Consider the following 27,667-nt stretch of genomic DNA (forward strand, 5'->3'; position numbering starts at 1 on the left):
AATGAAAGGATTGGGAATAATCAAAATATTTTCTTGGGCTTTTTCCCTAAGACCATGATATTCAGCCAATTAATTCTTTAAACAGAGCCTCAATTAATCAGGAAACAGATTTTACAGATTTAATTTTACTATTTATTTATTTATTTGATATCCCGCCATTCCACCCAAAGGAGCCCAGGGCAGCAAGCACTTATAAATGTATAGTGCAAGTACTTCTAAAAAGGGTGAAACTCCAAATATTCATTTTCTCTCCTTTGCAATTACTCTGACAATGAGTCACCAGCGCATATTTGTTCTGGATTAGAGTGCACATTCTCTGAGCAAAGGCTTTCAGTATTACAACAAGCAATCCAGGCTACCATGCAGTATATGGATGACGACAGCAATAGTTCTTGATGAGGATTAAACCAGACAAGGGTTTTTCAAGGGGGCTATAGATAACTCATATCAATATATATCAATATATACATCACACACTTGAATCCAGTGCTGGAAATGCCTCTTTGCACATGCATAAGGGTGGGGAAACGTGTCCCTCCAGATGCTGCTGGATTCCAGTTTCCATAGCACCCAGCCAGCATGGTCAGGCATTACATGAGATACAGCCCAACATCTGGAGCACCAAAGGTTCCCTGTTCTTGCACAAACACACAATTACCTCTCAGTAGAGGTTGGCAGGGTGGCATTGCTTACCTGGCTTCCCAATGTGGAGCTCATTGCCAGCAGCTAGGAGGAGTGAGGCAGTGGGGAAGTCAGCACAGTGCAAATGCAATGGCAGGACTGTTGGATTGGCTCTGCTGCTGCACTTGCACTATCCTGACCTTCTCCCTGCCTCAGCTCTCCTCTTCTTTGTGGTTACCAGCAGCTGCCTATGCATTGGGAAGTGACTAACCTCACTTACTCCTGAAGGAATTCCTTCAGCTATGTGTAGTGTTGAGCAGTACTGCTTCCTCTTCCATTCACTCACAACCCCACAACCTCTGGCCTGCCTTGTGGAAATTTAAATTATGCTTAGCATATGAATATGTGGGTATGTAGTACTTCTTCTAAGAATGTCTGTTAAGAAAGTAATCTCTGAAGACATTATTATACCCAAGTATGTTTTCTCATGGGACGTGGGTGGCGCTGTGGGTTAGACCACAGAGCCTAGGGCTTGCCTATCAGAAGGTCGGCAGTTCAAATCCCCATGACGGGGTGAGCTCCCATTGCTTGGTCCCATCTCCTGCCAACCAAGCAGTTTGAAAGCACATCAAAGTGCAAGTAGATAAATAGGTACCGCTCCAGCGGGAAGGTAAACGGTGTTTCTGTGCACTGCTCTGGTTCGCCAGAAGCGGCTTTGTCATGCTGGCCACATGACCTGGAAGCTGTACGCTGGCTCCCTCGGCCAATAACGTGAGATGAACGTTGCAACCCCAGAGTCGGTCACGACTGGACCTAATGGTCAGGGATCCCTTTACCTTTACCTTTATGTTTTCTCATGTGTAAGGCGAACCTCTGAAGATCAGCACCCAATTTTTCCAGTGAAGATTCTTCTCATTTTTGTTTTGTTTCACCTGTGGTAAAAAGTAAATACTAACTTATTTGGCAGCTTTCCAGAACCTGATGCTCTTCATGTGCTGTTATACTGCAATTCCTATGAGACTCAGCAGGAGCAGAATTTGGTAATCTTTGGTAAATACGGCATCTGAAGCGAGGCCAAAATTTGGCACCCCCCATTGGATCTTCTCAAATATAGATCTTCTTGATTTTGCACCCCCTCAGCTTGGTACCCTGTGCGTGGGAACAGCCTGCAACACCCTAAATCTGAACCTGAGATGCAGCCAGCTTGGCCAGTTGTCAGGGATGATGAGCGTTGGAGTGTGGGAGCAACATCTTGAGATTGGGGAGGGCTGATTTCAGAACACTGGAAAGTCAGGTAGAGGGAGAACACTGCCATGCAGACAGAAAACACCTTCTTTCTCTGCCTCTACCATTTTAAGCAGTTCTCTTATCTAGCTATCTTGACTCTGCACCTTGAATCATATAATCATAGAGTTGGAAGAGACCACAAGGGCCATCCAGTCCAACCCCCTGCCAAGCAAGAAACACCATCAAAGCATTCCTGACAGATGGCTGTCAAGCCCCTGCTTAAAGACCTCCAAAAAAGGAGACTCCACCACACTCCTTGGCAGCAAGTTCCACTGTCGAACAGCTTTTACTGTCAGAAAGTTCTTCCTAATGTTTAGGTGGAATCTTCTTTCTTGTAGCTTGAATCCATTGCTCCGTGTCCGCTTCTCTGGAGTAGCAGAAAACAACCTTTCACCCTCTTCTATATGACACCCTTTTATATATTTGAACATGGCTATCATATTACCCCTTAACCTTCTCTTCTCCAGGCTAAACATACCCAGCTCCCTAAGCCGTTCCTCATAAGGCATTGTTTCCAGGCCTTTGACCATTTTGGTTGCCCTCCTCTGGACACGTTCCAGCTTATCAGTATCCTTCTTGAACTGTGATGCCCAGAACTGGACCCAGTATTCCAGGTGAGGTCTGACCAGAGTGGTACTATTACTTCCCTTGATCTAGATCAGGCATCCCCAAACTTCGGCCCTCCAGATGTTTTGGACTGCAATTCTCATCATCCCTGACCATTGGTCCCGTTAGCTAGGGATCATGGGAGTTGTAGGCCAAAACATCTGGAGGGCCGCAGCTTGGGGATTCCTGATCTAGATGCTATACTTCTATTGATGCAGCCCAGGATTGCATTGGCTTTTTTAGCTGCTGCATCACACTGTTGACTCATGTCAAGTTTGTGGTCCTAAGGTGCACACCCCTCAGTCATTTACTATACACTGCTTCTTCTTTTTGTTCATAAGTCTGTTTGTTCACATCCACATCTGTGTCCCATACCTTTTAACCCAAGTGCCACCATCACATGAGTCGGACACAGAGAAAAAAGGTTTCCCAGAAGATACGCCTTGCAAAATATGTAGGATAACAGCTGCCTCGAATGTGCCAGTATGTGTATGGGGATAGAATTCCTTCGTTATAAGAGGATGGCAACTGTAGTATTTTTAAATATATATATATAGAAAATCTCCTATTATGAGCTTTTAATTTAGGCCAGAAAATGGCTGCGCCTTATCTCATCTGGTATGGCTCACATGCTGGGCCCTTCAGCACAGCTTATATTAGTTTCTTTGACTAGCACTGTAAATGTGTAATTGCTCATAATCTTTTACAGGCCTGGCAGGCAGGTTCTCCTTTCTCTCTCTTTCCCTCCCTCTCTCTCTCTCCGCACTTCAGCTTCATTGCACAAAACTCCTGTTTTTCATTGTTAAGGATTTGTGAGCCTCGGATAAAATGTGTGTGTGTGTGTGTGTGTGTGTGGCAGGGGGGATGCCTTGGGCTTGAAGAGATTTCTCTTTGACATTTGAAGAGAGCCTCAAAAGGGGCATTTTGCTGCCATTTGTTAGGTGGCTCACGGGGTATAGCCTTCCTGTACATTTCCTTGTCTTTTTACCAGGGCTCAGACATATTAAACTCTTCAGGGAGGAGATAGGAAATAGGCGCTGAATTCTACTAACTGAATTAAACACTCCACCCAGAGTGATCTCTGGTTGTCTTGCAGAACATGTTGCCAGCATACACCTTCTCCATTTTCAATTATTGCTAATTATTTCCTTTAAGACTATTTTACTTCTAGTATCCTTTTAAATATCATCCAATTTGTATACTGGAAGGGTGGGTGCCTGGTGAATCAGTCTTTTTTTCAGTCTATGACACTTTTGCACATGTTCTTACTGTCCTGTTTCTCTGTTAATTAGCATTTTAAAAATATATATACATATAGACAAAATTTGCATTTCATATCTACTAAAGTATGTATTTTTAAATAGATTTTCTTCCGCAGTTAAACAGATTTCTCTCTCAAAATATGCATTTCCACAGCTATTTTGTTTCAAAATACAAATTTCCCCAAATATATTTTCTTTGAATATACCTTTTTGAATACATTTTGGCTTTTTTGTATGCTGAGAACTGCACCAGAAGTTCAGAAAGTGTGAAAGCTGGTTGGCAACCATGATGGTTACATACTACCTGTTGGGGATCTGAGGTAAGATATCCACGTAGCTTCACCTTAAAGTCCTAAATAGTTTGCTGCTATAGAAGATTAGGCTTTGGTAATACAGTTCCAGATGTTGATATATATACACAGGGGAGTCCTGTATACACATGCTGTACATACACAGGGGATTCTTGTCATCTGGGCAGCCCAGGACCTCCAAACACACTCTCCAGGCTTGCACTCTGGAGAGGTCACTTTGCTGCTGCTAATGCAGCGTAAACAACATGGCAGGCAGCAGTTAGCAATCTCTGCAGCCACAGCAGGCGCTGTGAGTCTCCAGGAGTTTTACTTCATTCCTGGAGGCATATTCCATTGTCTCTCAAGACAGATAGATAATAACAACAACAAGTCTGCTTGCCTGCTTATTTTTAAACATGATCCTTGCCAGATTGGTGCAGTAGTACCTGAAATGTTGGCCTTGGAAGTGTGGGAATGATTCAATCACAAATTATCAAGCAGTCCTAAGCCAATCATTCTCTCTCAGCCTAGCCTACTTAATGGGCTGTTGTGGAAGTAATATGAAACCTCAGTCGTTTGGAGCAAATTATAGTCTTCCAGATTTTTGGGGGGGGTGTGTGTGTGTGTGTTAGGGTTAGGGTGTGATGAGAAGGGGTTGCATTCCCCCCCCAAAAAAGTCTAAAATGTTTCTATGACTACAAGCTTGAAGAACATAGAGAGGTTGGGTGTCACTCGTTTCATTCTTTATGGACCTCACAGAAGTATGATGAAGCCACCAGGCCCAAACAAGAGACGAGACTATATTTCCCAGGTATCAGCATGTGTAGAATCATAGAATCATAGAATCATAGAGTTGGAAGAGACCACAAGGGCCATCCAGTCCAACCCCCTGCCAAGCAGGAAACACCATCAAAGCATGTAGCTTGTGGACATCTCCCTTCTCTGGTTGGGCAGTGCATTCTGGACATTCGCATACAGCAGGTAGCTACGCTGGGTCTCAGATGTAATGGAAGTATAAGCAAAGTTGGGAACCATTGTTTGGAGCCTGGTGTGAGATCAGAACCTTAAAGGATTACTGGTTTCAGATCTCTGTGAAAAATAGAGATTCTTTCCCCCTTGATAAAAATGGCAAAATACTGCACCATCTGTACAAAACCATGAATTATTATCAATTTGAAAGCGTTATACAGCTGGTTTCTCTCTTTCTACAGAAAAAATCAAATCTTGGTGTTTAGAACAGCATGGCGTAGCCCTTTGAACAAAAGAAAATTGCTTTCATTTTGACAAGAGCTTAAAAAAAAATCCACATACAACGTTAAAAAAGAAGACTTTTTTTCCTATCTAGAAAGGTCACATGAAGCATTAGTCTAATCCTCCAGGGTGTAAAGCAGTCAAGTTAGTGAAGCTACGATAAATTCTAAATGCTCATCGATATACTGTACTGTTGGAAAACATGCATCTCAAGACCACGGCTGTTATTAAATAGCATTTTGCTAAGTAGTGGCTCTATCTCAGCGTTCTCTCTTTGTCCTCTCCATTTTGCTTCATCAAGCATGGAAGGTGCTGGTACTCCCATGGGTGCACCTTCACATGCCAAAATTGCCACTGCCCCAACCCTGACCAAATAAGCAGCAGCAGCCCCAGTGTCAGGATGGGATCTGTGTCCCACCACTCTAGTCACTTCCAGTGTGAGATAACCATTCTGAATGCAGCTGTGTGTGAAGAATGTGCTCATTTTGTCCTTTTGCTCAGTTAGTCCCTCTAAGTCAGGCATCCCCAAACTGCAGCCCTCCAGATGTTTTGGTTTACAACTCCCATGATCCCTAGCTAACAGGACCAGTGGTCGGGGAAGATGGGAATTGTAGTCCAAAACATCTGGAGGGCCGAAGTTTGGGGATGCCTGCTCTAAGTTATCCCAACTCGAGTCAAAAGTCAGGGCCAAATAACAAGTGCAGGATACAGAAATATGCCAGAAAGACCTCAAATCCCTTCCTTTTCAGGAGGAGCCAATATCTAGCCTTAGTGGGGGACAGTGCTGTCAAACTCTTCTCCTACTTTGCAAGCTTCACAGAGGCATTCGGTTGGTCACTGTGAGCATAGGATGAAAAGGCCTATGGTCTGATTCAGGACCACTCTTTTTATGTAGTTGGAGTCAGTCTAGGCCAGGCACCCCCAAACTTCGGCCCTCCAGATGTTTTGGACTACAATTCCCATCTTCCCCGACCACTGGTCCTGTTAGCTAGGGATCATGGGAGTTGTAGGCCAAAACATCTGGAGGGTCGCAGTTTGGGGATGCCTGGTCTAGGCCCTAAACTACCCACAGCAGCTGTAATGTGTAGTTCCATGGCTCACCACCTGGAGCACTGTTCACAATTCCAAAGACTCCCAGTTCAAATCCAGCACCTCCTGACAGCCACATACCTGCATCTAGCACATCAAAGTCAGAGGATATGGGTTTCTTTTCCCAGTTTTTGCACTCTCCCATTGGTCATAAGGATTGTTGTCATGGCTCTTCTAGCCTATGGCAGCTGTTGTGTTCACCAGTCCATGCCCTCTAGTCCTTCCAGCTAAGCCGATTGAGAGACACAATCAACTCTTGGGTGGAGAAACAAATGGAGAGGGGCTATCTGGAAACCTGGTTTTAAGCATTATGTTGCTTGATTTTCTCCTCCTCTATTATTGACAGCCAGCAGTCCACCATCATGGTTCTTTAACCCCTTTGCAAAATGCACAGCACAATCAAATGCAGTATGGTTGGTGTTCACTGTGTGCATTGATTTGTTTGTGCCTGTTTTTTGTTTTTTTGCAGTCGTTCATTCAAAGCATGTTGCTCCTGGACTCCCAACTACAGTCTTTGGAATCAGTTCAATTCCTGTACTGAGATTTATGTCTTGCTTTCCAAAAGGGCTCCTAAATCAAATGGACTGTTAACATCTCCAGCTCTGGAACCCTTGGAGATAAAATGCTGGTGTTCTAATAGATGATTCATAGCCAGTCTTAAAGGGAAAATAGCCTCATTTGTGCAGTGATGTCCTCTGTGGACAGGCTGCATGTGGCTATGATTCTCTTATTCATCATCACTTTATATTAAAAATTATAGCAGCCTGGAATTTAGAATCTTTGAAGTTGGCAGTGTATCTGCTTGGAACAGAAGTAAAGCATTATTCAGGTTTTCTTGTCCACTGCTCACCCCTGTTTTGATATCCAGTCCATTCTATGCTCTGTGAATCAGGAATGTGGCATTCTTCGAGCAAATAAACAGTTACTGCCATTAGCAAATGTATCAATTGAACGAATTAGAACAATGTGTGTATGAGCCATTCTTTCCTTTCTGTATAGCTCTCTGTGATGCATGTATAGGATGGAGGGTACCTGTGGAGCATTTTCCCTCTGCCCACTTGCAAGCATGCGCTGCACTATATGTTATGTAGTTCTGACATAAGCGGCAACTTTTTTTAAAAAAAAATGCTTTTATTATCTTTACTTTGTAACAATTCAGATTGATCCACTTTCTTTAAATAAATGCATATCTGATGCCAACATTTCAGAACCAGATCGGAAGAATTTACAGAATGTGCTTTGATATGACTGCCAAAAGAGTCGCACTGAATTCTGGGTCAAATGCTTGGGTTGTATTGATTCCATGGGCTACAGAAGTATTGTGCCTGTGTGTGTGTGTGTGTGTGTGTGTGTGTGTGTGTGTGTGTGAGAGAGAGAGAGAGAGAGAGAGAGAGTGTGTTAAAAAGAAGACACTAAGGCTTCCTTTGGGATTGAAGACCTAGGGGACTAATTGTCTGGAAGGGCTATTCAAGTGGAATCAATTGTACTTAGAAGAAGCACAATATATAAGGGTGCAATATTCATTGTACGATCTAAGTACCATGTAAGGATGAGGATTGCTTTGTTTCAGAAATTTGTTCACTTGATGGTGGTGAATGAAAATGGCAATGTATATGGTCTGCTCAGTGATTGCGATTCTCACCCCACCAATGTATCTCTACATGAGTCTGAGAAGGAAACGCCACATCAAAATGTCCTAACAGGACTCAGGCTTTTAATAGACAGTCTTTGAAGACTGTGAGGACCCAATCATCACATGAGCATACCCAGGACCATTTTCTCCCATCCAGGGCACATTTTTTGTTACTATGGATGGAAAATGGCTGTGTTAAACTATGTGCATGAGCTCCTGATTTAGCACACTATTGCAAAACTAACACAAAATGGCCTTTTGTGGAGGCTAAATAAGAAAATGGGGCTTTGTTAGACTGCTGAAATGGCCCAGTCATAGCAGCAAAGGGGGGCGGGGATAAAAAGTGGTTATTTGAATCAGCCATGAGAATTACAGACACAATAAACTCTGGTTGTATCCACTTGGCCTTGTAGTGAAGTGGTTGTGTAACACCTTGTTCCTCCATGCACTGTTTCCAACTGACTCCACACTTGCCACAACATCGAAACGTGGAAGTGATTTAGTTGCAAGCAGGTCCCATGGTGGAGGAAATTGCACAAACATAACCCCGAGGCAGCTCTTCTACACCCAGTGCTGCTCTGCACACCATAGCTGCCAAGTTTTCCCTTTTCTTGCGAGGAAGCCTATTCAGCATAAGGGAATTTCCCTTTAAAAAAGGGAGAACTTGGCAGCTATGCTGCACACTGAATGTGCACGTGGAGGCGGGTGAGCTTCTGCACAGCCCTGTTGTAATTGTCAGTCTGTGATATTGCAGGCCAGTAACTCTTATTGCAGTCCCTTTCCTTTCATATTTTGTTTTAGGGGGGGGGGGGCTATATTCCTTTTCATTACAACCTTATACATGACAACTAGAATAGCTGCCATAGTTGTTAGGCCCTAAGCAATGAGCCCCTCTCCCCAATTCCCCCCCCTTTTATTCACTCTGTTGGGCACCTTTATCACCGATATTAATGGCCCAATGCTTTTGACTCAGCACTCACACAATCATTTTCTTGTTTGGCAACCCAACTCATTAGCCCACTCATGGTGAGATGTTAGCATCCCTGTATTTGTACACTCTTCCCTGTGCACATGGCACCACCATTTTGAGGAACTGGGTTGATACACTGTCTTGTCCGTCTTCTAGATCCAGCTTGGCAGGGAGTCCATGGTGTCCAGCAGCTCCAACCACCATCCGTTGGACGACCTGTGACACAATACATTATCAGCAGAAACTTAAAGACAAGAAATGGAACACACCAGCAAAGGCACCTTGAGCAAGACTGGCCAGGAGGACTGGCCTGATCCTATGCAGACCAGGTGCTCCAAAACCTGCTAAAATAAATCAGCTTAGGCACACCTACATCTGCCCCAGGGATGAGGCTGCAAGACTTTAACATTAATATTCAGTTGGTTGCCATACTTTGGCTCAGGTCCTGCCGCCTCTGGTATGATTTATGACACTGGAACATTTGTTACCTCTAAGACCTTCTTTGCTTAACCTGGCTTACTTATAGTAATCAGTTGAGCTGTTAATTTTATTCCTGTATAGGCGCCTTAGGTTGCCTGGCATGCAAGATGATCAAAGGCATCGAAAAGGAGGTGTTGATTGATGGATAGATCTCGGGAGGTATCAATTAGCCAGAGTCAGAATGATGTATTCAGCAGACCTTTCCCTCCAATGGTTTCACCTTACCCCTCTGTCTGGTGTTCTCACACGCTGGTCCTTCTGAACCCAGCTGGCACTCGCAAACACAGGAGGACCCCATCAGCACCGGTTCACCGTTGTTCTGGCACGGCCCACAGCGGCAGGCACTGAACTCGATTAAGTATTCATCCAAAGCTCTCTTCAGGTTTTGCCTTTTGGCTTCAATATTGGCAAGGTTGGTTCTAGGCAGTATTTCAGTTATGGGTTGCAGCTGTGGAATAACAGATGGGGAATTATCCGTGACGTTGCTAATGGATGGGTAAAGGGTTTGAAATGCAATACCCAGGAGGAATAGCTTCTCAAAACTGGCAGAATAACTGTCAAATAGTAGCTTGGAAAGGCCCTTTGGTAGGCTATCTGACAATGCTGGGCAGTGGGTGGCCTGAAGAAAACGTCTCGCTTACTAAGGGCACCTCACACACTCCAGAGTGATCATATGTCCTACTTTACAGAGATCAGCCCTCTATCTGAAAGGCTGTTGGAAGACTGAAGAAATTTGAAGGCATTTCTGGCCCAAGTTTTAAGGAACTGTAAGAAGGAAGTGTGAGCAGGGACCTTGAAGTTGCCCTGGAATAGTGAGCACTTGGACAGTAGACTGAGCTTGCATGCAACTCAACTGGTCACAACCTCTCCCATTATGGTGTGACATAGGGCAATAAGGTACCCACACCCACAGAAGGGCCATGCACCTGCAAAATCAGTCTTCGCAACACAAGCCATAATGTCAGACAAGCAGAGAGCAGGAACACTGCAGAAATATGCTACCAGGGCACCAGCTCATCTTAACAAATGAAAAACAATTTCTTGCAGAGCACAACAAAACACCAGCCACAGAAAATTAGGATTGTCCTTCACCTGATCAGGGAAACCATTTTGTCTCAACCCTCAGCCAAACAGCCACCCTGGGGTAGGTGGGTGTGTATGTGTGCAAAGGAGCACAGTGAGCCCCCCAGGAAGGAACAGCGAAGAACAAGAAATAGATACAAATAACGCTTAGAGCTGCCACACAGGACAGTCTGTTTGCAAGAGGTTTTGCTTTCTGCACATCACAAGGGCGGTAGGGATTTCCACAGAAGAGTTGCGACATGGCCTTGAAAAATGATGTTTCGAAACAATATTTACACAAGGCCTTTTAGCAAACAACCATGAGTCAAGATAAGGGGACATTCAAGTGGACATAACTAATTATTGGGTGCTTGAATCTGCTCCAAAACTACAAGCACTGGCAGAGCTCCTGCAGCAGCCATTTAAAGGTTATAGAGTAGGCTACAGGCAAACAGTGGTGCTTTCTGAGCAGCATTAATGGAAGATCTGTGCAGAGAATACCCAGGAACTGCTAAGAGCCTTTTCTCATAATGAGCCTCAAAAACAAAGGACCATCAACCCCATCACCTCAACCTTCCTTCCCGCAGTGACTCTGAAGCCCCCTCCCATTCGCTTGTCCACACAACTGCCAACAAACCAACAGCTCAGAGGGGTCCTTCCTCAGAGTGAGGCACTATAGGTGAGATCATCCATAGTGCACTGGATGACGGTGGGGAATTACTATTTATAGTGACTGAAACACTTTAAATATACACAAGTATAATGGTTTTAGGTCACTTTAAATGGTAACTTTTGCAGCAAAGGAGCGGCGCTGCAGGCTCCATCCATGAGGCCTCACTCACAATGCCTTGCTCTGGAGGAGGACCTTCTAGAGCAGTGATGGCCAAACATGGCCCTCCAGCTGTTTTGGTACTACAATTCCCATCATCCCTGACCACTGGTCCTGTAAGCTAGGGATGATGGGAGTTGTAGTCCAAAAACAGCTGGAGGGCCAAGTTTGGCCATCACTGTTCTAGAGCAAGGCATATCATGGCTTCTTTCTCAGCACCCAAGCCAGAACCCTCATAGGTGCCACCCCACCAAACTTGGCTCGGCAGAGAAATCAGGAGCTTCTGGTACTGCCAATGCTGCAGGGTTGCACACCCCCTTCAGGCCACAGGGCTGTCCCTTTTATAACCAGTCTTCACACCAGGGGCTAAAGCTTGAGAAACGTGGGCTGTGGGAAGAGATTCTTAAGGCCTCTACTCACCTCTAGCCTTTTGTGGAGCTAGCTGCTCACTTGGTGCTGCACAACTAGCCTGCCTTAGAAGTCCGATGTGAATGGATTGCAACCCTGCTTCCCTACACCCTGCTCCGCAAAGCATCTGCTCCAAATGCCCATCTGAACTGGGAGAGTATTCCTGCAAGCTTCGTATCCACCCATCTCTTTGCTGTCCTTTATCAGAGACCGTGTATCAAAGTAGCATAGTTGTAGATGCACCCCAGCAGGATTTCTTAATACCCATTGCTCCACAAGTCTCCTGCGCCACTTCCATGTCACCTGTCTGTGCATATGAATCCTTCTGCAGAAAGGATTCTTTAGAGCAGGCATGGCCAAACTCGGCCCTCCAGCTGTTTTGGGACTACAATTCCCACCATCCCTGACCACTGGTCCTGTTAGCTAGGGATGATGGGAGTTGAAGTCCCAAAACAGTCCATGCCTGCTTTAGAGTTGCACTTGGTATCCCGGGGAGGGAGAATGTGCACGATTCTGCTTCTCCTTTTCCAAGAATTATATAATATGGATGAATATGACTGTTTTTGACAAGCTAGTCATCATATTGCAAAGAACTGAAACATTGATATTTGAGATAGATACTGTCTCTTATCTCCCTTGCTTCGAAGGCACTGCTTAAAAATAATGCATTTGCTCATTGTGAAATAGGGAGCAGGTCAGCAGGTCAGTGGCCCATTACATTTAATCCTGTCCTAAGATGGAATCACAATAAAAATATAAAAGGATCTGGTCTAGTACACTTTCAATCCTTTGGAGATGTGGCGTTTCTACAACTGAAAGAAAAAGGCTTACCTCAAAATCAATAACAGTGGGATTAAGTTTTAATGACCTCCCCCAATAACGGTATGCATTGGCGTTCCAGCTTCCCATCAGCCTTCCAATCGAGGCCGTGTCTCCGCCTCGAACCCGGGGAATAATATCCTCGATGACTGCCTTTTCCTTTTGAGTTTCTGGAAAGTTGGGCAATGAAATGGATTACTGTTCGCTTCTATGAATCCACCAGTGGAATCAAAATTGGTTCGTCAAGGTGACTCGGTGGAGGACATTTGCCAGCAAGGCACTATTACAAGGCGATGGCCTAGCAGACACTCATAGAGGTAAGATGCCAAAAGAAGCTCAAATGCCACTTGTGTGCTCCTGAGCTCACTTAGGAGGGTCTTTATTTTATTTGTTATTTTGTTTTATTTAAAGGCAATTCAAGATGAGAGTAATAACAGTATAAAAATAATAGCATTGCATGCATTACACTTTTTCAGCTGTAGTTGGTAAAAGTGCCCGATAATGCCAGACAATTAAGGATTTTTAAATTGAATCGTTTGCTGTTTGTTTGTTTGTTTATTTTATTAACGGGACACATAGGACGACATTAAGGTCGCAAATGGTGGTGTTGGTAGCAGCTAAGTGAATAAGCCATGAACAGGCATGCCTTTCCTCTGAGCGCAGGGTCTCACTCCGGTCAGGAGCTGTGCTGCAGCATTCTGCACTAGCTGCCTCCTCCTGATCAAGCACAATAGAAGCTCCATATCGAGTGCCTTGCATGATTAAAGCATCATGAGTCCTTAACGGAGCAGCCCTATTCAGGGAAGTTTTTAATAAATGATGGTTTAACATATTTTTAGCATTCTGTTGGATGCCATCCAGAGTGGCTGGGGAGACCCAGCCGGATGAGTGGGGTAGAAATAAATAAATTATTATTATTATTATTATTATTATTATTATTATCATTATCATCATCATCATCAGTGAGCATTATCATTATCAAATGATAATTTGATATGGAAGTAGGTCCCACTGGCTTCTACAGCACTTTCCACTACACCAGCCCCATTAGAAGAAAGTGGAAGAAAGACTGTTCTTGTGCGCGTGGTCCTTGTGATGACAAAAGAATGACTTTAGTAAATGATTCAGCTTTCCCAGAAGGCAAATATACCCTTTTCAAATAAGAAAAAGAGGGAGAGGTTTTTGGAAAATGTGGGTGCATTTCCTACCTCTGTTTTGGCTTCCATCCTTTGAGCAGTGTTTGAAGGACACCCTGGCACCTATGGTTATGTCCGCGTCATCAAGTTTATAGCCTAACCCTAACGATCCACCGAAACAGGAGCTTACCATGTCCCTTGTAACCCCTGAAGGAAAGAGAGGGAAGGCAAGTGTCAATCACATTTTTATATCCCTAGATACTGACTATAAATCTTCAAGTGTTAAGATGTTACTCAATACATGTATGCAAACAATAACTCGAAAACGCACAGTTCCATTTGAGCTACTTTTCATTAGTCACTGTCCGAGGGAGAAAGAAAGAAAAATCAATAGCTGGAACCTGGAAAGCTATCACCAGTGAAGCAGTAAGTACAATTCTGCTTTCTGAAAACAATATAAATTTTGTTCTATAGTTGCCGCGGTATAAAGCCCCAGCCCATTTTTTTTTTAAAAAAAGGTTAGAAACACCACCAAGAAATGTGTGAGGGCAACTGAAGCTACACATTCCAACACTGATTTGTAATCTCAATTTTGAGAGAATTTGCTGCAAATAGGCTCAGCGATCATTTGGTTACATTGATGTTACTACAGGCAAAGGCCTTCATTCATTTTCCATAGGAGTCAGCAGCAGAACGCCTATTGATTTCTTCTTCTTCTTCTTCAAACATAGGAGGAGCCCCGTGGAGCCCTGTTTGTCTCCCATCAATTATAAAGGGTGATCTTTCTTTGTCAGATCATACAGCATTGTTGCTCAATCCTCTCTGCTGGGTCATGTCCCCTTTCACCTTCCACTAGTATTCGAGGATTTGGCTATTGGTACGGCATACTGCACCATGTACTTAGAAGGGGACACACCAACCAGCAGTGTGGATCGGAGTCACAAGAATAACTACCAGCTACTCAAATTATTTATTTGCTTTGGTGCTGCTAACATTGTGCTTAGGGATTGTACAAAATGTAAAATAGCACTACTGGTATACACACCACTGCAACCTTAGCATGACAAGAAGGAACCTGGGCAAAGACTTTCCCTGGCCCCATTCCGATATCACAAGTGCCTCTAATCAGCCATTGAGAAGTTGGATATATGTGGACAAAGTGGTAAATACTATATAAAACTATGGAACATTATAATGGAAAGGATCCAGAGCAAACTCTAGGCTTGCATGCTTCTCCTCCCCTCCCCTCTGGTGTGGCCACGAGGAGACTGGAAGCTTTTAAACTGTGATGAAACTTAAGTATGGCTTGTTGAAACAAGGCAGCTTCTTCCACTCCATAGTTAAGACTAACCACAGTTTGTCACATTTGAATGAAACAACAAACTGTGTTTAATTAAAAATGAAAGCAATAACTTCTGAATTATTCTCCTTGCAGCTTCGATGAAGGCAGAGACTGAGGGAGAAAAGGGGAACACATGGATGGCAAATTCTAATTTTAGTTAAAGCAGATACCAGATTTAATCCACAGTTTGGAGTTTTGCTTTTTTCCAATCCTGAAAGTGTACATGTTAAGATGTGGGGCTTGCACTATTTGGCAAGACTTCTAATTAACAGAAGATAGGGCTTCTAGCTCCCTAGCGAGAAGGCTCTCAATAAAGTTATAGCTTGGTCAGTTCTTTACCACAGCTAATAAAACAAATTTCCCCAATTGCTGAATTTATATTCATTTGCTGCCTACTGACAGTGTATTAATAAATCTATACTATTCAATGGCTTGTGCTTAACTAGACTACAACTGTTAACACAACCGAGTGAAATATATTTACTGTAAGCAATAGGAATGATTATTGTTTATCACTGTTTGAGTGCCATAAAATTAAAGTTGAACTACACTCTGATTAATTGATATATTATTGCTCCTGTTAAGTAATTATTTTCAGCAAGGGCCAGTCAATTCAATTTGTTATTGGTTGCCACAGGGGGGGAGAATCCAAGGCTGATCAATCTGAATGCAGCAGAAGCAGCAAAACGATGATCATACAAAATATTGGCAATTTAAGGAAGGAGTAAACAAGATTGCTTATTACAGGATGCAAATCCAATGAGATGAATATGGCCCACCAATTAGATTGATTTATGCTTTTAGTTTTTGAATTAATCACAAAAGGCGGAAAAATATCTTTCTGTGTAGCGATAAACCACAAGTAAATCGCATTGTTTCTCAGTGAAGTCATAAAACAAAAGCGTTTTCCTTTGAAAGAAAGAGTAAAAGATAACATTGGGGCTGCTCACGAGGATCCTGCTTTCCTCTAACTTCCTTGCAGATCGACAAACCCTCCTTTTCATAACAAACGACAGTTCATTTCATTCAACAGTGAACTGTGTGGTAAGGCACCACTGCTCTACCTGAGCTCAGGTGAGTCACATCACTGCTGCTCCCTGGGAGGTAGAGAGGGAGGGGTGTGGTGGCTGTGACATGGGTGAGGTACACTGAGTCAATCTGGTCACCTGCCGGTGCATTTGCACCACACCAGCCTTGCTGCTACCTCCCTCTCCACCAGCAGCAGTGTGACTAATCAGTGTTCAGGTGAGCATGGGGAATCCCACCCAGTACAGCTTTCATTATTATCTTTTCTAACAATTTTAGGGAGTTTGATGTCTTATGGTGCTTTTAATTCTGTTGTTAGCTACCCAGAGTGGCAGGAGAAACCCAGCCAGATGGACGGGGTATAAATAATAAAATTATTATTATTATTATTATTATTATTATTATTATTATTATCCACAGGAACTGTCATCAGATAAAAAAGCTAGGATTGTATGGAACTGCAGTTCTACATGCACCCAAGTGTAGCATTTGTTTTGTGGTTAACAAGGTTCTGCTTTCATTAAAAGAAGAAGAAAAATCAATGGAACAGGCCAAGGTTTCTCCTACCAAGTCAGACAATTGGTCTCTCTCACTCATGGCCTGGCAGCAGCTCCCTAGGGGGGTCTCCCTGGGGATGACAGAGATTGAATCTGGGCAGTGGCTGAGCTTCATGCTCCAGCACGGGCACCGGGGGCGGAGAGCAGGCGGGGGCTGGCGTGCGTCCCAGGGGTGGAGCGTGCCACCCACATGGGCATGGTGCGTGTTCTGGGGCGTGGCACACCGCCTGCAGGGGCGTGGCGTGCATTCTGGGGGTGGGGATTTCCGCCTGTGGAGGTGGGGCGCCCAGTGTGGGCGGGGGGCAGCCGCGATGGCACCCTACTGGGATTGCGCTGCCGGGGGGCAGCACACTCCCATCGCCCCCCTTTTCCTACGCCCCTGAATCTGGGACTTTCTGCCTTGCAACTGTAAAAACATGCTTGAAAGTGGGCAATATCTAGTTAAATTTCAGAAGCCAGAATGGGCGGCTATGGGAAATTGCTGCCAAGTACATAGGATCACAGTCTTAATCTAGCAATTGTTCCGACCCTGTCTGTGAAGGCAAGCTTCAGCAGTCAAGCCCTCGAGGCTGTATTTTCTGCGGCATTTCATCAGGCCATCCATGCCGGAGTGGGTACCAGTTGCATCCATCACCAGCATTTTTGAAAGAAGGGAAACAAACCCATAATTCTCAAGAAAACATTTGCTTTCAGACACTGGCCGTGCTGAAGCAAAGGGCTGCTGTTCGCTGAACCATTGATTTGCGTCTCCTTACTCAATGTAGCACTTAACCAGAGCACCAGCTTGATAAATGTAACCTCTTTTTATGGTATGCACTGTAGATGAAATTATACAAGTACCCTACATAAAAGTAAAAATTATGTCTGTTCTGGGACACATTTTTTGTCTCTTTTAGAACTTCAACTTCCCTCTTCCTTACACTAGGGCCATCTTGTTGCAATAAATCACAGCACTTCTGAAATACAGTAAGCAAAATATGAAGTAAAATAATGGCTCTGTCTAGATGCTGCTAATTCATTCTTCCTCTTCACTTGGCAGTCAGCTTCCTGAAGCCCTTCTTGGCAAGCTCTTTTCTTTATCATTCAGCCGTCACGTCCAGGAAAGACACTTTCCCAAGAATATTAAGGACAAATAAATTTATGGGAGAGAAGGAGGGATGATGGGCTGCAGCTGCCTGGCAGGGGACTGGGAATTTTAGAGCAGTCTTGTAGGAACGGGGATTCAATTCAGTTGGTGAACTGACCTAATTCACACTTTCCAAAACAATAAAAGGACTGAAATGTAGCCATCTTTCAAAATTCACATTTCTTCCAAATTTTGAAGTGCAGTTCTCCAGCCAAGAAATGTGTACAAAAAAATTAAATATGGCGGTAAAGTGTGCATAAATGTTAGTGAAAAGAGCAGATGAAAATGCACTATATTAGGGATGAAATTGCTTTGCAAAAATGTATATGAGGCAAAATTGCATGCAAACATGTGTATATTAGGAGAAATAATGCCAGTCACTATAATGCCAGTGAGTTAGATAATCACAAGCTGTTGTGGAAATGTGGAGAACTGAGATTGGAAAGATTGGAAAAATGGGAAATAGAGAAACTCACCCAGAAAATCACTGGGAATCCTGCTGATCCTAATCTAGGTTGGACAAAGATGTAGGCAGTGGTACAAAGACAGCAATAACAGAGTGTACAACTTGCTAGTGAGTTGCTAGTGATGGTCCCTGCCCATGATGGTGTTGCCAATTTGCTTTATTATGAGCTACCTTAAGTACACTTCAGCATAGCAAGCTGGGATATAAATCATTCAAATAAATAAGCAAAGGCTACAGTGGGTCAGGATTCTCTTTGAGGACAGTAACCCCTAAGCCCACACACATTTAATTGTGTGCCAGGAGTTTTTGCAACAACAGAGATTCTTGTGAGTAGCTGGGCATTCTCCACCTCTGCTTAAAAGCTTGGTGAGTAGGCGGGGAAACTTGTTGGAGCAACTTAACAGTTTATGTGCAGCTATGCAATTATCACTACTTATCTTGGATTCACGAACCCTAGCCCTTGCTCTTAGACCAGACATTCCCTGCTAACCCTTTACCTTGTAAAACCTTCTGGACTATATCTGGCTCTTTCCTTGCAACTGAATCAGCACTGTTAATCTGCTCTAATAAAGCATTGCTTCCTTGCCAGGTGCACCTGCTGCTATGTTTTGGGTAGGAGCCAAGACACACTGTGAAGACCAGGGATGCTGAACTGGTCTCCCTAAGATTAGAGATACCTGGCTAAGCCTAGTGTTGCTGATGTCACCCTTTTCCGTAGAGAATCCCAGAATGAAGTTACCAAACCAGAACCTTTGGAAGAGAATGTGAATAACTAATATACTGGTATCACAGAAGGCACAGCAGGTTCTGGGTTTTACGACACAGTAGATGGCTTTGCAAAAATGAACAAGAGAATCATGTTATTATAGGAAATTTCCCATTGATGATTAGAAGGCTTTATGCTTCAACTATCATGATATGTGCATGGCAACAACTGCAGAAGCTTGGCTACATGAACACAAAGTGTAGTAAGAACTATGCTGTCTTGGATGCCTTCATTTGCTGAAAGCTGAAGCTAGCAGAACTCTGTCATTCTGCAGTTTGAAAGCCACCTTGTGTAAAATGGTAGGTGCAATGCCAAAAACATTGTTTGTTTACACTTTTTGAGTCAAGAAATGCCTTTGAATTTATCTAGGTCTGTCTGCAGGATGCTGTCTCGTGTGCTTTGAAATGCAGAAATTTCTAGGCTAAAGACAAGAATTTCCTGGAGTTATCATTGCTGTTATTTTTGCTATACCTGGAAGGAAATTATTTATTAACTCCAAGAAACAAGTTTGGGCATGCAAGTTCATAACATTGTTGAATAAAAGAGCAGTGTGTTGAATCTTGAGTTTCTGGGTCATTACAACATACTGCTGATCAATATGCTTTACGTGTATCAAGGAATTAGTTTCTAGCATCCTACAATGTGCCAAGCGGGTAGAATAAATTAAACCTGCAAACCTCTTTTTCTCATCTCATCTTTGTTGACCACAAGGATGTATTCGAATATGCCTCCCATGGTCCCAGATGTCATAAAGTGAGTGCCATACTCATTAATGAACCTGGCATACATTCCGTAGTTGTACCGATCTGGAAGCTCCATCAGAGACTGAAGCATCTCTTCATCCAGGACGATGTCATCTCTTCTCATCTTGAAACGGGCTGTCTGTACTTTGGTAAGAGCTCGAATAAATCCAACATTCTGTAGATGAAGCAGGGCAAAAATACATAATTTACCCACTTTTTTCTGAAGTCATAGCCTTCTTTCTTTTTGGCGGGAACCAAAAGAGACCACTAGGGCAAGGCTGTGCTCTTATACCAGGCGTGCAGAACCTTGGGGGCCAAATTTGGCCCTCCATACCTCTCTACCTGACCCTTGGGTAGTGGTTAAGAGTGGTAGACTGGAAATCTGGTGAACCGGGTTCGCGTCCCCGCTCCTCTACATGCAGCTGCTGGGTGACCTTGGGCTAGTCACACTTCTCTGAAGTCTCTCAGCCTCACTCACCTCACAGAGTGTTTGTTGTGGGGGAGGAGGGGAAAGGAGATTGTTAGCCGCTTTGAGACTCCTTAGGGTAGTGATAAAGTGGGATATCAACTCCTCCTCCTCCTCCTCCTCCTCCTCCTCCTCCTCCTCCTCCTCCTCTTTAGGCTGTTGCCCCTTGCCAGACTATGCTCCTTACCAGCCTACCCTGTATCTCCCTCAAGTTTTATTGCCAAGCTACAATGTGTTTGAACAGTGATAAACTCCCTTGTAGCCTGGACAAAAAGGCGTGTGTGGGTATAAACCTCTGAGTGTTGCATGGCTAGAACGTAGCCTTCTATACAAAGGGAAGAGTCACATCCTTTGCCCTCTGGCCCTGTGCATCGCTTGCATGTGGGTCCTAGCAGGTTCCCCACAAGAGATTGTGACCCTCAGAGTGAACAAGGTTTTCCACCCCATTTTATACAATCCCAGTTTATTTCAAGCATGAAGCAACACATGTTGGGATGCTTGAGAACTTTTTCCAGTGGGTGATCTAAAATGATGCTGTGGATGATGATCATTTGATTAAACAGCAAACTGAAGGAAATAATTTCTAAAGATGGAGAAGCAACTCTAGTATTAGAGTATGAATGAATGCATGAAAAGATCTTGCCTGTTGCAAGGTTCTTTTCTTTGTGGACCTTGCCTGTTGCAAGGTTCTTTTCTTTGTGGACCAATCCTAAACTACAGAGTTTGGGCTATGTAATTATGACCTTGAGGAGAGCTAGTGGTGATATGCAAGGCAAGGGCTGAAGGATACATGCCATGTGCTATGAATCCTCCAAGCCTAACTGCCCCTCTCCCCCCAGATCCTTTCAGGAACTTCAGGAACGTATTCTTCAGACATCAAAGGGCTTGCAAGGGTTGCAGAGCTGGTAATTTAATTTAGGGGTGGGGGTAGTCTTTCTGCTCCCTTACAATTCAATCTGTGCTTCCTCATCCATTTGCTCATAGACAAACGCCGGCTCCCTCGGCCTGAAAAGCGAGATGAGAGACCCCATCATAGCTGCCAAGTTATCCCTTTTTTAAAGGGATTTTCCCTTATGCTGAATAGGCTTCCTCGCGAGAAAAGGGAAAACTTGGCAGCTATGGACCCCATGGTTGTCTTTGACTGGACTTAACCATCCAGGGGTCCTTTACCTTTTTTACCACAGGTCCCTGCTTGCAACTACCCATTACACAAGGTTTCCACGCTTAAGCAAAACAAAACACAAAGCCCAGTTCTGTTTACATCTCTGGATTTCCTAAAGATTTCATATCCATTAATAAAACAAATGCTTCTCGCAGCCATTCACTCCGGTTTCCACTAATTTAAACAAGATATATTTGTGACATTGGAACATGTTCCCCAAAGACAACTGTTGCTGACGAGCAATTCTTTAAATTCCCCCACTCTGTTCACCACTCCAAGCACTTACTCATTTATATACTTAATGTCACCATGAAACAGGAGGGTTGTGGCGAGATGGCATGCGTTGTTCAACTTGTAATTCAATTTCATTCCCATTACAATGCTTCTGTTTGCTTCAGTGTAATAAGGAAGGCAAACAGAATTGCTAATGATCACACGTGCAATTACATGAACAAATTAAGGTAGGATGATTATTGTTTCAAGGGGAAAACATGTGGGCAGGGAAATAAAGCAATATCAGTAACAGAGTGTTTGGGCGATTTAGCAACGCAGGAGTAAGAAGTCCCCTCCGCCTGCTTTTTCATTACCTTTGCTGCGTATTCAGTAAAATTTCTCAGGGTCCCCTGACCCTTTGATAAACCAATGCCTATACTCAGAGACAAAGGGAAATCTTCGGGTCCTATGCCAAATGTAAAGCCATAACTTCGAGAGGTATCCTTTTCTATGGCATTCAGTAGGTCCTTGGCATCATCGAAATACTCTGAAGAAAAGCCAGAATCAGCATGTGTCTGAAATGAAAAGAGAAACATCTTGGCTAGATGGAGATATTTTAGATTAGCATATTGGCTTAATGGGGGGTGATTCTCCTTTGCTCTGGAGACTCAACAAAAACCAAGCCTGAGCAGTTTTCAGTGGTACTGCAAGGCTTTTTTTCAAAAAAAATGCTAGTTTGGTGGCAAAATCTTTACAAATGATGCGCCAGGATGACATCTTGTTTTAACTCATCGTTGCATTTTTGTAAGGATTTTATATGACTGGTTGAAGTGCCTGTGTGCTTATCCTCTGTAATGAGGCTGGGGAACTTCTACTTCTTTGGCCAATCCTGGCCTACCAGGGAGTCCAGTTTGGGCCAAGAGGGCATTTTCCTTAAAGCCATGCCCATTTCCTGCCACCACTGTGTGGGAAGACGGGGTTGAATCCTGCACTGGTCATGTACTTCTGTTTCTAGCAGGGAGCAGGGCTGCGCAACCAAGGCAGCAGGATTCAATCTCTGTTCATCAGCTGATGAGAAGTGGGGCTGAAATCCTGATCAGTCCGGGTTTTCAGAGGCTCAACCAGGAGCAAGGGGCTGCCCCAAAGTCTTCTGCAAGAGCGCTTTCAAGAGGATTGTGCACGGACCCCTGTGCAGCCCACAGAGGATTCAATCAGAGCTCCATGCTCTTGGTCAGAGAGCAGAGAGCATCTTTGCATGCAGCCCTCAGGGGCTTTGATGCTTCAAGAGCCTCCTGAAGACGCTGGACAAACAGGACTTGCAGCAGCAAGCCCTCTGTTCTCATCTGGAGTGTTTCCACACAACTGCCATTCCTTCTTCCTCCCTGCTCCCACCCACCCCCCCTGATTAAACATGTGATCAGGAGGGGCATGGTGAAAGAAAGGAGACTACTTTACAAAAATTGTTTCCACCGTTTTTGGATGGAGGCCACTGTTTCCCCACCCCAGTGCCCCAGAACAATGCCAGAGTTCAGGCCATTTCAGAAGGTACAAAATGGGGGCCAGGCTGCCAACACCATCACTGACTGCCACTTGCCAGAGGTGTCATGTCACCTGCAGTGGCAACAACCCCTCAACACCCCCTCCCCCCCAAAAACCCACTTAGGAGGCACAAAAGAAAAGAGCTGTACTCCTGTCACTTCTAATGGTAAGCTTTACCACTGAGAAACTGTAGGATAATTTATCCTTCCCCTAGAGAAATCAGGTCTCCCTGATGTCTCTATCCTCAAGTAGGAGACTTTTGAGAAGCCATTTGTGCCCAGTGTATAGAGGGGTGTGCACAGCAGCAAAAAGCATTGCACATGGCATCCACGTTTGGTAGAGGAAAGATGCATGGGGGCTTCCATTGATAAGTGTCTTACAGATAAATCTGCTAGAATGGGTTCAGAGAGATCTGCATATGCTTCCACACTCACATATTATCTGGTTGATATGTGGATAATATGTAATAAAGAGAAGCCCCCCCCAAATATATATATATATATATATACAACACCTAAAACTGATATAACATGCTAATGGAATAGCCACCATATTCTGGACTGTGGAGAATTTTAAAAGGAAGCAGTAGACAAGTATGGAATTTCAGAGGAGCTCACGTGTTGCAAGGGTCTATATTTGGCTGAGGTCCAATTGCCCACTCAGCCTTACTGATAATGCTGGCCTACAAATACTTACAAGAAACTGATAGTAGTGGATGTTATATGGCTTTCGGAAATATTTCTCATCATCCCCATAATACAGGCGTTCGCATGCCACATCATACTTCAGTTCTCGCCATTCTCCGTTATAGACAGTTTCACACTGGCCTCCATAGAATGCAGGATCGTACACTATCTGTGCCCCTTTTTGTGTAAGGATATTGTATCTTTCAGGAGCAAAAGAGACAGGATCAGGCATGTAAGTAGAGTTTGCTAGTGCTCTTATACACAGAGAGAGAGGGAGAGGCTGCCTCTCACTTTCACTCCATACCATCCTTCTTCTTTCCTTCTTGGCTCATCAATTGTACTTTGAATATAACAAACCACAATTCCTGATCTGAATTTAATGCAGAGCGAGGGATCATGGTTTGTTTTCTGCCAGTGCTCATGTGGAAGAGCAAAACAGGCACAATTTGCTCATGAGTTATAAGACAAAGCCCATGAAAATAAATAAACACATGGACTCCTATTTCTCTCCTTTATTTAAGAGGTTTTAAAACTTGGGAGTTCTCTAAACTACACAACATAGCAAGTTAAAATGAAAGAGAAAATTTCCCAATGCTTAAATCATGTGTAAGAACCATAGTACGTGGGTATGGCAACTCACCCCTGTGCAACTTTACTGATCCCGGGGACTGGATCCAGATCATCGCAGAATCTTTCAGCATCCTCACAACTTGCCTCATCAGATTGATCTCTGCAGTCCGGTTCTCCATTGCATACAAGGTGGCGTTTAATGCAGCGACCTGCAGCACAGATAAAGATTTGTTATCCATTTCTAGAATCCATGTTTGCTCTAGCTAGATAAGGCTGGACTTAATGGTTCACTTAAACCAAATCACAAAGATAATGTAGGACCTTTGCTCAGGTTGTGCTGTTGTCACTTTCTAACTGAGCAGGAGGTCTTTGTGAAGAATACTCAAAGAGAAATATGTTGAGCGCAGGAGTGGCTTTGTGTGTGTGGCATGGAATTTCCTTTCCTACTCAGACTTCCCAGTCAAATGCAACAAGATATCATGTACAAAATTGCACACAACTCTGGGTGATTTTTTATATTGACAGTGAAACGCACTTAGAATTTTGAATTGTTATGTCTTCACAAGCTACTCTGAAGCATAGCTGCCAAGTCTCCCGTATTCCCCGGGAAACCCCCATTTTTCCAGCCGTTTCCCACTGGCAGACCGGATTTTAAAAATCCCCGTAAATCCCCTGGATTCTTACCAGCCCGGGGAGGCTCCTTCTGCACATGTCTGGAGTCTCTGGACATGCGTAGAAGCGATTTCTGGCACTGCGGCCATTTTGGAAACGGGCAGAGCATGCGTAGAAGCGACTTCCAGTGCCACTTTGCCCAGTTCCAAAATGGCCGCAACACAACTTCTGTGTAAGCAATTTTTCAATTTGGGAGTTGGCACCTATGCTCTGAAGTTAATGAGTTTTGTTTTGCAACCATTTGCCAGTACCTCTCAAGTACCTCCTGAAGGCAAAGGAATGGTTCCATACCCAAACAACAGATATTGCTTTGCAGAGCCTTATAGGGTAAGGTTACCAGATCCCCCCCCCCCAATGAATCTGGGGAAACTTTCCAACTTCAGTAGGAATGGATGGATTTTGTCAGCGGACTGATTTGTAAATCTGGGGACTGTCCCTGGGAAATGGGGATATCTGGTAACCTTACTATAGGGGCCCTTATGTCACCTGATTATTTCTGGGCTAGAAGCTGCTGTAGCACCTTCTAACCATACCTGCAAGGTATCACTGGGAGGAAGCAATGGGTAGAACACACCTTGCCATGCTGCAGGATGAAGCTTCCATGAGAAGATAGGCGAAGTAGGAATGTGTGTCTGCAGCAAAGTTTTTAAAACTGTTGGTCCTAGCAGAGGGGGAAATGCTTGGGCTAAGTTTCAGGCCTGCGTTGGCAACTGGGCCTCACTTATCGGAGGCTTAGAGAGAGAGACCAGCCAGGTCTAGACTTTCTTGTCTCCCTTAAACAAGAACAAAACAGCAACAGGGAACTTTAGACTCCATCCATAAACAATGTACATATGAATGCAGGAAACTGCCTGATAAGGAATCAGCCCATTGCTTCATCCTGCTCAGTACGGTCTACACCAGCTTTTCTCAACCTTGGGTTCCCAGATGTTTTTGAACTACAACTCCCATCATCCTTGACCACTGGCCATGCTGGTTAAGAATGATGGTGGTTGTGGTCCAACAACATCTATGGAACCAATGTTGAGAAAGGTCTATACTAATTAACAGCACCAGGGTTTCAGGCAGGGTCCTCTCCCAACCCTACCAGGAGTTGCCAGAGATTGAACCTGTGGTGTCCTGCATTCAAAGAAGATGCTCTACCACTGAACTACAGCCCCTCACCTGTGCCACCTAGGGACTGAACTATATAGTGACTGAATTTGTTGAGATTCCCTTAGGATCCCTTCCAACTCTATGATTCAGTGAACTACACACTCATTACAAGAATCTCCTGTTCAAGACCCTGGTGCCCTTTACTGTATTCTTTATCATTCCAGACTTTGGAGCTCTCTCTTTGTATGAATGAAGGAAAGCACATCGCTTCAAGGGTGCTCCCAAAATTAGTTGCAGAAAGAATCCTGCAACTTTCCCTGTTCTCTGCCACTGCGGTAAGACAGGAAAAGCTTTAGCTGGGCACCTTTTCAGTTCTAAATAATGGATTATGAAAAGACCGTGTGCTTCTCCTTGTCAGGTTCACTTTGTCAAAGCTCCCAGGATGCATTTGTTATCCCTGCTTATGGTTTTTAAAAGCAACTATAAGCCTAAAAGTCTCCTGCTGCTACTTTTTGGAGAAATGAACACTGTCAGCTTAAAGAATGGGCTGGCACTGTGATGTTGCAGAATGGGCTCGAGAAATTTGATGATGGCTAAGGCACGAACACTCAAGGAACATCCTTAAGAGTAGATTCCTGCCTTCTCCTGCTTTAGCCAGCAGTGTGGAAAGTGTCCCTGAAGAAAAAGGCAGATGTGGCTTTTCACACTATAACAAGAGCCCTGCCATACAGCACTCAACCTGAGTGAGGAGCAGACAAGAAAGCAATTGGTGTATCAGTGGCTCAGCAAATCTGTACCCAGAGGGCACCATTTGAGCCATGGTCCAGGGTTAGCTTGGCCCTGCAGCTGCAGATTTGCAGATCTATTGTTGCAAGCACAAAATGTTACACATGTGGAGATTGGCACAAATGAGGATACAGTGTTGCTGGTCAGGCAGTCATCCCAGAATCTGCATGTGCAGCAGAGCACTCCCCGCACACATTGTCCTTTTGAATGCATGCAGGTAGGTATCTTTGGATCAAGCTCACCTCACACTACTGCATGATAGGGCTGGCTTTGGCGAATCCTTAGGCGATTCCTTCTTTCCCTAGATGTCACTGTGCCCCATTTTAACTTTATTGCATGGAACAGTAGATCAGTACCTTTTCCTGAATTCCTGAAACGGGTTAATGGTGTGGAGCAGGATCACTGCATCAGTTAATGGATCTGTAATGGCATCATACTCACCAGTCTCTTCACAGCGAAAATCAGCTCCACAGTCTTGGCTCACAATACATTCTCCTGCTGATTGGCACGCAACTTCATCCCAAAGGTGGCCGGTACATATGCTACCCTTGTATTTGGCTGGCTGTTGCAAAGTTCGATATCTGTGCTATAATATGCATTTTTAAAAATAAAATAAAAATGGATATCTGCCATAAATTATATATATATATACAAAATGATAAAATTTGAATTAAACATCAGGAGGCAATAAAAACAGATCTATACAATA

General features: G+C 44.0%; 1 protein-coding gene across 1 annotated transcript in view; it reads right to left on the reverse strand.

Moving 5' to 3' along the window:
* Positions 1–8,222: 8,222 nt before the first annotated feature.
* C8A (complement C8 alpha chain) overlaps positions 8,223–27,667 on the reverse strand; it is a 30,091-nt gene continuing 10,646 nt past the window's right edge. The window contains exons 3-11 of the mRNA XM_035123052.2: positions 27,400–27,544; positions 24,476–24,614; positions 23,846–24,035; positions 21,985–22,185; positions 19,704–19,944; positions 13,816–13,950; positions 12,620–12,777; positions 9,715–9,937; positions 8,223–9,225 (exon numbers count right to left, since the gene is read on the reverse strand). Of these exons, the coding sequence (XP_034978943.2) occupies positions 9,074–9,225; positions 9,715–9,937; positions 12,620–12,777; positions 13,816–13,950; positions 19,704–19,944; positions 21,985–22,185; positions 23,846–24,035; positions 24,476–24,614; positions 27,400–27,544 (1,584 nt within the window). The 3' untranslated portion in view covers positions 8,223–9,073. The remainder of the gene's footprint in view (positions 9,226–9,714; positions 9,938–12,619; positions 12,778–13,815; positions 13,951–19,703; positions 19,945–21,984; positions 22,186–23,845; positions 24,036–24,475; positions 24,615–27,399; positions 27,545–27,667) is intronic.

Source organism: Zootoca vivipara, chromosome 7 (genome assembly GCF_963506605.1).
Source record: "Zootoca vivipara chromosome 7, rZooViv1.1, whole genome shotgun sequence".
NCBI lineage: Eukaryota > Metazoa > Chordata > Lepidosauria > Squamata > Lacertidae > Zootoca > Zootoca vivipara.